The sequence below is a fragment of the Orcinus orca genome, chromosome 2, assembly GCF_937001465.1.
Source record: "Orcinus orca chromosome 2, mOrcOrc1.1, whole genome shotgun sequence".
NCBI classification, from domain to species: Eukaryota; Metazoa; Chordata; class Mammalia; order Artiodactyla; family Delphinidae; genus Orcinus; species Orcinus orca.
This window is the reverse complement of record NC_064560.1, coordinates 172,613,741-172,624,748: the sequence shown is the minus strand read 5'-3', so window position 1 is coordinate 172,624,748 and position 11,008 is coordinate 172,613,741. Positions and strand designations below refer to the sequence as shown.

Genomic DNA, 11,008 nt, shown 5'->3' with positions numbered 1-11,008 from the left:
TGTGAGGCCAGCCTGCAGAGCACAGCCTGGAGGGTCCCTCTGAGCCTAGCATGGGTGGCCTGGCCTCTAGAGCACAGCTGGCGTCTCGCGGCGGAGCAGTGTGGCCTCGGTGCCTCAGTCACTGCAGAGCGAGGGCAAGGTGTCATTCTCTTGTTGTGGGTTCTGACTCTGGCTCGGCGTCTCCTGCTCTGTGGCTGCTGTCCCTGTGGGCTGCCAGGGACGGGTCCTGGATTGGGGGCCCTGGAGGCCAGCAGCCAAGGCTCCTGAAATCCTCTCCTCTGGGTTTCTCTCCATCACTCTCTCAGGACACTGCTTACCTCCTCTGCTGCTTCAACCTCTGTATTTGGATGATTCTCAGCCCAGAAATGGAGAGGTGACTGTGCCTTGTGCCCAAGGCCTGGAAACATTACCCAGAAAGTTAGAGGACCTGCACCACGCAATTCAGAAACAGACTTTCCAACACTCAACTTAACGAGGGGGAAAGTACTAACTTTTTATCTTTTTGCTGTGCTTCTCTAACCAGTAAATTTCAGACCCATCATCCTGGACCCCTATTTTAGAGTACAATGCCACTTAAAGATAAGTGGTGTTGTGGTTACTTTTGTATTAAAACAGACTTACAGACTTGCAACATGGACAAACCTTGAGAACAGGGTGCTAAGTGAAATAAGCCAGATACAAAAAGACAAACATTGTATGATTCCACTTATAGGAGTTACCTAGAGTAGGCAATTCATGGAGACAGAATAGTGGTCACCAGAGGCTGGGGACGGGGGTGGAGGAGGAATGGGGAGTTAGGGTTTAATGGATACAGAGTTTCAGTTTAGCAAGATGAAAAGAGTCCTGGAGATGGATGGTGGTGATGGCTATACAACATTATGAATACAAATACCACTGAACTATACATTTAAACTATTCACAACATTATAAATACAAATACCACTGAACTATACATATAAACTATTCACAACATTATAAATACAAATACCACTGAACTATACATTTAAACTATTCACAACATTATAAATACAAATACCACTGAACTATACATTTAAACTATTCACAACATTATAAATACAAATACCACTGAACTATACATCTAAACTATTCACAACATTATAAATACAAATACCACTGAACTATACATTTAAACTATTCACAACATTATAAATACAAATACCACTGAACTATACATTTAAACTATTCACAACATTATAAATACAAATACCACTGAACTATACATCTAAACTATTCACAACATTATAAATACAAATACCACTGAACTATAATCATTAAAAATGATTAAGGGAGTTCCCTAGTGTCCTCGTAGTTAGGATTCTGGTCTGTCACTGCCATGGCCCGGGTTCAATTCCTGGTCAGGGAACTGAGATCCCGCAAGTCTCACGGCACGGCCAAAAAACAAACAAAAAAAAGTGATTAAGATGGTAAACTTTATGTCATGTGTATTTTACCAGAATAAAACAACAACGAAATGCATTATGAAATAAAATTACAACTTTTGTTTTCTTAAAACTCCAGAGACATTTCTGCCCGTGGCTGCCACTCTGGGCTGTGCCCAGGACCCTCAGGGTCTCTCACGTTCCTCTGTTGCTTGAGCAGCTTTAGGTAGAAAATTTGAGAAATGCTGTCTGCCTTTACAGAAGAGAAACCGGAGGCCCAGAGAGGTGATCCAACTCACAGTGCCCTCTGTCCTGGAGGTAAGAAGCACAGGCCTGGGGCAGCCCCTCCCACATTCTTGCTGTATGCGTCTGGGACTGTTATTCATCTTCTCGAAGGTTCCATTTTCTCACCTGTAAAATGAGGATAACCCTACTCACGGGTGAGGTGAGGATGACCTGAGACAATGCTTGTGACGGGCTCAGTGTAGGGTCTGGGCACGCTAATAGTAAATGCTCAACGGACGTTGGTTTTATGGGGCAAGTACGTTCCTCTGGGGCTTTTCTTGGTTAAATGAGGGGTAAGGAGAAGTATTAAGAACCGTACCACCCTTTATTCCTCCTGCATTCAACATGGTGACACTGGCCGAGGACAAACCCATGTATTTCTCAAGATGTCACAAGTGCTCCCTGAGGAGTAATCCTGTGTGGATTCAACCCCGACCACCTGTTTATAAATACTGGGTCTCTTAAGCAGATAAGGCCAACTGACCTCAGGCTCCACCAACTCCAGCACAGCCTTGTAAACAAGGGCAAAGTGGTTAATGTTTGTTCTTACTTAAAACATGTTCCCACACATGTGCCCTGTTTATATCATCCTGCATGGAAATCCCCTCCTGTGGACCCCTAATCCACCCATTACTTCATGTATTCACCAAACATTTATTGAGCAGTTTCCAGGAGCCCCAGATGGGTGGGTGAGTGCATGCACCCAGCTCCCTCTTACCACTCCGGCCAGCGCGTCCCCACACCTGGCAGCAGGAGGGTTTGGGTGGCTGGGCAGAAGGCACACCTCTGTGGTCTATGTGAAGGTGCCCACATTGGTCTGGCTCAGAGGCATCAGGGTGCATGAGACAGTTTCCTCTGCCAGCCTCCCTGTCCAGAGAGCCAGTCTGCAGACAAAGGCTGTCTGCTCTGAGAATAACGAAGAAGGAGTGTGTTGGGGAGGGAGGGGAGCCACAGGAACATCAAACCTCAGGGAGATGGAGGCAAGAAGCAGGTCCCCGGCCCCCACCAGCCAGAGACAGAATCCTGGAGCAACACAGTCTGGGAGGGAGGGGCTTGTCGTGTGAGAAACTGGCTGGGCAGAGGCGGGGTGAGTCAGGGAGGGGCTGTGGGAAACAGCTGGCTTGGCTGAGTTCCCAGTGGGGAGATGTGGCCAGACTTATCTCCAGCCCCAGGGGCAGGAGCCCCGGGCCGCTGAGGGGGCGACCAGGCCTCCCCCGCCAGAAGGCTGGAGCACTGCCAGGAAGAGACAGGCAACCTTCCAAGCACCCAGGGGCCGATGGGGAGGGAGCTCAGCTCGCTGCTGGCTGCTCTCCTCAGCCCCCAGCTTGGCAGCTCCCAGGCCTGGTCTCTGGGGAGCTCCAACTGGGACAGGGCCTCTCTGGGTCACATCACCTGCCTCCCCTCACAAAAATGTTCACCAGTGCATTTGACTTAAAAACAAAAATCAATTTATGTGGCAATTAATGAATGCTTGGAGTGCCTTGGTGAATCATCTCTTTAATGACAAAAGTTGCATAATCACTTGTAACAAGTCTATGACTTCATTATTTACTTATTTAAGTCATTAGTTTATCTATTGCACAATCGAGGAAAGGGGGGATTCTAACCCTTGTTGGTTAGAAAGAGTTCCCCAAAGGATGATGGGACAGGGAGAGGACCCGGGTCCCTGTCACTCCTGAGGGTGGGCTGCTCTGGGGTCATTGCCATGGGCCCATCTGACACCAAAGGGGTCCCCGGGCTTAGAGTACAGGATCCAACATCAGCAGAGTCAAAAAGGCGATGCCGTCAATAGCACATTAACCCCTGGGCAGGCTGGCTGCACCGTGACGTTCCCACAGAGGCTGAAGGCCCTTAACAAACAGCCATGGAACTCACTTCCAAATGCCCAATGAAGTAACCTGAGAACCAGAGTAGCCACATTAACAAAAACAGAGTCTAGCCCATCTCTCCCAGGCCTGCCTTAGAGATAGCACAGACATGGAGGGAATCAGGGTGAAAGTGGACACCCTCTTGGCATCCTCAGACCTTGCCCCCGGGCCCTGTGCAGGTTACCCAGCATAGGAAAGCCCTTTCCCTCCCACTGGGATGTTACAGTACTCAAGCCTGATGACCTTTGCAAACTGGATGACCTTCTGGCTGGGTTTGGCGTCTCAGAAATAAGACTTCCCAATGAGATTCCACGACGGCGGAAGGTGGCGGAGAGGTCATTTTCAACATCTCAGAAAATCTGAGGAAATCACACATTCACATCTATCTGGCTCAAGCAAGTTAAAACTCAAGTCATTTCACTAAACATTTATGCTATCTTATGGCAGATGTAGGTAAATCCGATTAGTAAACAGAAAAACAAATTATTTCCCAAATGAGTTATACAGTTCTTGGTGGGCAAAATCTCTGAAAATCTAAGTGCAGGATAAAGTTCCAAAAAACCTCTCCTCAGTTTCCTTGACAGATATGTGATAACCTTACTGGGAGAGGATGCACCAACCCTTAAAAAACTCACTTAATTTCAGGTATTTAGGTATAGTATAAACATTTTTATCTAGCTGCCAGTGTTGTTTCCACTTTTAAATCATCTTTGTATGTACATCTTTGAGGTTAGTGGTTCTTGACTAGGTCTGCTACCCAAGAAAACGAATCCAATCAGAATTTCATCCTCGGTCCACTTCGAGGTGTTCTATGGGTAAAAGGGTAACAAAATCCTTTTCTCTTTTGCATAAGGAATTAACCTTGGGTTACTACATAATTAAAACAGTTTTAGGGGAAGAAAAGACAGAGTCAGCAAGAGTATGTCACCCTTTCTCCCAAGAATTAAGACTCCCACCAACTTAGTTTCTGAGGCTTTTCCATCTCCCTCCATTAAAGGGTCTGGCATACCAGGAACAGAAGGGCCAGCCCATGTACGAGAATCAATCTTTGTCAAGAATAAGAGGCCCTGTGTTGAAAGGTCCCTGTGGTAGGTCAGGTCATCATCGTCCACGGTTTCTACAAGTCATTTAATGAAGGAGGTATAGTCTAAGTAAAAATGGAAACAGATTTAGTTAACAAATTAGGTTTCCCTCTGAGTAAATCAACTGAATTCAAAATCCGATTATCCTTGGGTGTCTCCCACGTTCCTCCTTTTTAGCTTATGCTGTTTGTCTTCTTGACGATTCAGATTCTTCCCTTGTTCCCAAACTTGGTTCAAACCTTATGCTGCTGGAGGAAACTGCGCTTTTTTTTTTTTGGCGGTATGTGGGCCTCTCACTGTTGTGGCCTCTCCCGTTGCGGAGCACAGGCTCTGGACGCGCAGGCTCAGCGGCCATGGCTCACGGGCCCAGCCGCTCCGCGGCACGTGAGATCCTCGCGGACTGGGGCACGAACCTGCGTACCCTGCATCGGCAGGGGGACTCTCAACCACTGCGCCACCAGGGAAGCCCGGAAACTCTGCTTTTAAACCCTGTCTTTTGTGGATCCCTCCTTACTCTGCTTTCCCATTTAGATCATGTAGTTAGCCAACATTGTACTTGCTTGTACTCAAGCATGCTGTTTCACTTTTAACCAGATCCTAAGCTACTGGTGGGCAGGGCCTCCTCTGACTCTGACCCACAGAAGAATCCCCAGGGAGAGTGGTTGTGCTACAAAAAGCTGTGGTACTTACCTAGTGATGCAGGAAATCCAGCCTCATTACTCCTGCTTCTCAATCTGCTTGAGGACATTCTTCCTTCTCATCGAGAGCACCATTATCAGGGCCCCTAAGAATCAGATAGCTGTCAGCTGATGAGGACAAGTCGTGACGCTGCTCTGGCAGACTCTAGTGACACTGCCTACAAGATTCATAAAAGCAAATGATGCTTCTGATTCCCATAGGAGGGAAAGACACCTTTTTTTTTTTAAATAGTTTATGTTTCTTTCTTTTCTTTTTCTTTTTTTAACATCTTTATTACCTTCTTTGCTTCTTGATGCCCTTGGCCAATGTACCCAGGAACACATCTACCACCTCTCCTCTGCTTCTTCTGAAGACAAATAGGCCAACTCTGGTTTTTCTGCCACAAACTTATTTTTGACCAATAATTCCCAACACCGTGTATGCAATTCACTGTGTAGAAACAAAAGGCTTTGTAGAGTGATAGGACAACCTATGCTTTGTAGAGTGATAGGACAACCTATGCTCTACCAGGTCAAGAAAAGTAATGTTGCTTTTTTCCATTCATGTGACCTACATAATAATTTTTAAAAGATAATCCTCTAGCTTATGAAATATCTACACTGTACTACAACATACATCCTATAAGTTACTTTGATAGTCTTTACATTAATTTGAGTTAGATGTTTTCTAGAAGAAACAGTTTTCAGAAACTAAGTGTTAAGAATAGTTGAAGGTTTCCCTGGTGGCGCAGTGTAAGAATCTACATGCTAGTGCAGGGGACACGGCTTCGAGCCCTGGTCCAGGAAGATCCCACATGCCGCAGAGCAACTAAGCCCGTGTGCCACAACTACTGAGGCTGTGCTCTAGAGCCCATGAGCCACAACTACCGAGCCCACATGCCACAGCTACTGAAGGCCGCGTGCCTAGAGCCCGTGCACTGCAACGAAGAGTAGCCCCCACTCGCCGCAACTAGAGAAAGCCCGCGTGCAGCAACGAAAACGCAATGCAGCCAAAAATAAATAAATAAATAATTTAAAAAAATAGTTGAGACTTTCCATAAATAGATTTAATATCGTACCCTTCAGAGATGTGGCCTGCTATAATCCATACCACTTTATTATGAGTGAATGATGGAAACAATGCATTTGTGTTTCTAAACTGTTTCCTGATAATCGCTGAATAGTTTTCCCAGTTACATATAATAATACTTTCATGTAAGAAAATTAGCACAGCTGGAGTCATGCGGTCTTTATTAATTTGACAAAAAACAGGAAAATCTGCACTCATCTATCAAAATTATATCTTACCAAGAATTTGAAAGGTATTTAAAAAAGATGTATTCACAGTCTGTCTGAATCGTGTACAAATCAGTGTCTGTAGAAGCAAAAGCCAGACAATGAACACGTGAGGGTAAATGATCCCACTGAAACCCACACCCCAGCACCTTGATAGCACCATAAACACGACAGTCCTGTACTCAGTTCCGATAGTTGACTTGTAAACTGTCCTGTTGCAACATTTACTTATTTTAAAAGGAAAATTGCTTTCTGGGAAGTCCTTCCTGCTACACAGACCAGGCTGAAGTGCTAACACCAGATTCCAGGGCCCAGGGTGGACTCAACTACTTCCTCGGGGCAACGCTGAAGCTGTCCGAGGCCCTGGGAAACAGCTTAGACATTCAAGAAGGGAGTTCACTTCAGCACCAGGCTGATCTTTAATGCACAGATCTGAAGTGTTTCTTGCCAGAGGAGAGGACTGTTCCAATGATGCTATCCAGATGATTTGGGATGTGAGCGTGATGGTGGCCTTGCTGGGATACCCTGCTCTGCAGCTTCAATGAGGGTTGTGAAGAGCTGAAACCACTGTTTTTAATCTCCTGTGTCTGGGGAATTTAAAATGAGGCAAGAAGATCACAAGGATCACTTCTTGGCTCAAATTTATGATGATATTATTTCATCCCAGGGCAAAACCAAACATCCAGTTTTCAAGTCTCTTCCCAAACTCAGCGTTCAGGATCCTCTTGGAGTTGAGGAGAAAGACAAACGCAAATCTGGAGAAAAAGGAGTACTTTACTGGAAGGATTGGTTTCTGGAAGACTCAAGTCACCATAACATCAATTTTATAAGCCCTCAATAACAGTTACCATGAAAAGGGGTTATTGACAGGTAGCTAATATTTTAGAGAAGTTAAAGCTGGTAGTTACCAGAAAACAAGAGACTATAGCTACATTCTGAGGTTACATCTTACTCATTTTTGCATCCTTAGACTCCAGCACCATGCCAGCAACACAGAAGACATTGAACAAAATTTTTCATCGTGGTTTCTGAGCTCATTTTCTTCAGGGCTAGATCATGAATGGGCAAATACGCAAGGCCAGGCACTGGGGGTCAGGATCAGAGGCTTCCTTGAGATGTCTGACCCTGGAAGATCGTATGTGGTAGTTCTGTCTCACATATTACAAAATACGATCAAGACTACATATATAAAGCTTGTTGAGGCCAAGTAAAGGGCGAGTACTAAACATATTATTTGTTTGGGCATCTGTCATGGAAGGAGGGTTTTTAAAATCAAGGGACACTTTGAAAAATGGGGATCCGTGAGTTTAAAGTAAAAACACCACCTTGTCAGTTGTTGCTTCTGTAGTGAAATAAATAAATTGTTCACTTATGATTTTCTTTCAAGTTGCTTAGAAAGCTTCTCCTTTTTCTGATCAAGAGAGCTATTTACAGTGAGAGCTGTGATCTGAGGACCACACACTAACCTGGTGAGAATCAAAAACAGAGAAGCGATCCCTTCCTCTTTGAAAAAAAATCCTCTACAAATCCTCCAAATATGGTTGGTATTTCCATAGGCTAATTTGTGGCAACATTCTGTATGTAAACACTCTCTATTCTTCTGTAGGCCCGTCGGACACAGACATCAGTGGTCGCCCTTCTTCCTACTGTCCTCCCCTTTTTATTAAGCAGGTCAGCTGGGCTGGTCAGGTTTTACCATTTGTTCTGTCTGGTTCCACAGTCAGCCCTTGCCCCTGGGCGAGGGTGCATCCTCAGTGGAATTGCTACTGTTTTCTCTGGTGACAATCTATTTTTCATGGTGGAAGACTAGCATTTTGATATTTCAGAAACAACTGAATTGACTCTAAGAAGGTTCAAAGGAAAAGTCTGCGTCCGAGACCGGTGCTTTAAAGAAATAAGATGTATTCTCTCTATGCTGAGATGTGGTTCCACCTTGCAGAAAGTGACAGGTCTATGGCAATCTTTCTACATAGGACAGCAATACAAAGGATGGATTTGAACACAATCACACACACCACACACCCTCTTCAGAGATAAACCCTTCATGAAAGAGACAGCATGTTTGGGATCCTTACACAAATAAACTACTCTAGGTCAGGGCTCCCTTCAAGACTGCTTCAAATCTTCAAATCACACATTAGTGTTCAGGTGGCTTTGTTGTAACTGTTGAGCTTCATGTCTTCCTGGAAGATAACACCCACACTGTCACATATCCGAGGAGAAAAAGAAAATCTTGGGAAAAAGGGCCTAAGAGGAGCCAGTTTTTACACACAGGTTAGTACCAGCACATTACTCCTGAAGTTAGTTTCTTATAAGAAATATTCCATGACAGAAAACAAATACTCTAAACTCCAAGGAGAACCCCAAACCAGATCAAATGATGGCTGGAGAGACAGCAGCAGGAAACAGAGGGAAAGCTGGCCTCTCTTCAGCCACAAGGAGAAACTAAGTTTCTCACAAATGCTTAGAGTCTGATCACCATGGCTGAGGGCTGTCCGTGGTAAAAGAGGGGGTGTGCCCCGGCAAAGCTTCATCCAGAGGTGCCGTGTGCTCGCAGGCGGAGGCTCTGTTCATGTGCATTGGCGCAGCTGAACTGCACAGGGCCTGAACTCTGCAGCCCAATTCTCACAAAGGTACATTGAAACTAAAGGTAACTGGAAGGGAAAACACAAAGCACCCATTGTGAGGTTCTTGAGGAATCACTCGGATCCCCTCCTTCCCAGGCCAGGTTGTGAGCTCATCTTGTCCCATTGGCTGTTAGAGGCCCCTCCTCTCCCCTCTTGGCCGCTGGTTCTCCCCCTGACCCTTGGTTCTCCCACAGCTCACCAAGTGAAGTAACAGCTATCTCCAAGCTTTGTACTGATACAACTGACTCATAAACTTTATAAACCACCAGCTTTTGGCTATTGGTTCAAATTCTGACCTACTGTCAAGAGACAATGGGTTGTAGTTAAAAAGAAAAGACAAACCAGGACAGAAAGTGCTTCACCAGCCATCTTACTCTTCTTTAATCCTACCATCTTTGGGCACATTGCATTTGCTATTTAAGAAAGTACGAAAGCAAGGCTGGTAGCATTGACTCATGACACATTCTTTGCACCACACACAGAGCAAAATCCTAGAACAACTGGATCATCTGCTTCCACAACAGAGCTGTCTTATTCGCTGTATAGGAGAAGTGCTTGTGAGGGGAGTACCGGGAGAGAGATGGAAGGAGGGAGGGACCTGGGGGCAAGTGAACCCACAAGTATGCCTAAAAGTTAGGAATTTGGTGGAAAATCCAGAATTTACCTAAGGGTAATAGGGAATTGTTGAGTTATAGTTCCACTCTTTCCAGAAATAAATGACTGCATTTGGAACCTGAGGTTAAGACTTTTAAGATAAAGCAACCTCAAATAAGTTCAGACTGGCCTTGGGAAGAAATGGCAGCCATAGATGGTAATGAGCTTCAGTGCTTGAGAACAAGTGTCAAAATCAACCTACACCTCAGGTGAAAAAAAGTCTTATTTAAAAATGGTAAGTCTGCAGCAAAAAATCTGAAAGTTTGAGCCCCTTTCCATCTTTCCATTTTGCTCTGGTGCCTGCTCTCCTTACAGTATCTCGCGAAAAGGTTCAGAATTCAATACAGATTTATTAGGTTGACTTTCAACATGTAGTTTAAGATGAAGAGTCCTGTTTGGTTTAAACCATTTCATTTAACCTCTTGGTAATGGTAGTCCTGAGAGTCTGCAGCGTTGGTAAAATCCACCTGTGACCAAAGGTCAACCTGCTGGTGGGAGCATAGCAACTTTCTGGCTCATCACTTTGCCTTGTTCTTGTCCCTCAAATCTGGCAGTTTCTGCACTGAGGGACTCGGTCCACCACAATGACATGTTCAAAACCATTTTCTGTAGACACCTCCTTCCAACGCCCAATAGTGCAGGTGGTCAGGAAGACTTGGAAGGAAGCTGCAAAAAGTCCAGCTGGGAATCTTGACTTTGTTAGATGTGGACACAGGAAAAATCACCTTTGTCCTCCCCAGATTTATTATAGTCAAAGGAGAAAAATCCATGAGATTCTAACTGCAAATATGCTAGATATAAAACTGATGGAATGCTAATTGGTCCATAAAGGGTTGCACAAGATAATCTGTGGCAAAGTAGAAAACAAGCCCAAAGGTGATAGAGATTGGAAGAGCTGGCAATGCTTTCTTGAAAATGGCGAGGAGCAATAATGTAAGGCACAAACCCTGTGGAGAAGAGGGGAAAAGACACAAACCCAGACATAATTATGCAAGTATTTTGTGCAAATCAACTCAATCACAAGTCTCAGTTTTAATTTAGTTAATTCAATACAATCCTTTGACGTTAACTTTTAGAACAAAATTTTTTCATTAAACCTGGAAACAACATTTATTTTCC

The 11,008-nt window shown here is 44.7% G+C and overlaps 1 protein-coding gene across 2 annotated transcripts in view; it reads right to left on the bottom strand.

Annotated features, from left to right (window-relative positions):
- Nucleotides 1-6,546: 6,546 nt before the first annotated feature.
- The window catches only part of PSEN1 (presenilin 1), a 78,316-nt gene continuing 73,854 nt past the window's right edge, over nt 6,547-11,008 (bottom strand). For both annotated transcript variants that reach the window (XM_004262204.4, XM_012531560.3), the window contains exon 12: nt 6,547-10,836. In XM_004262204.4, the coding sequence (XP_004262252.1) occupies nt 10,681-10,836 (156 nt within the window). In that variant the 3' untranslated portion in view covers nt 6,547-10,680. The remainder of the gene's footprint in view (nt 10,837-11,008) is intronic.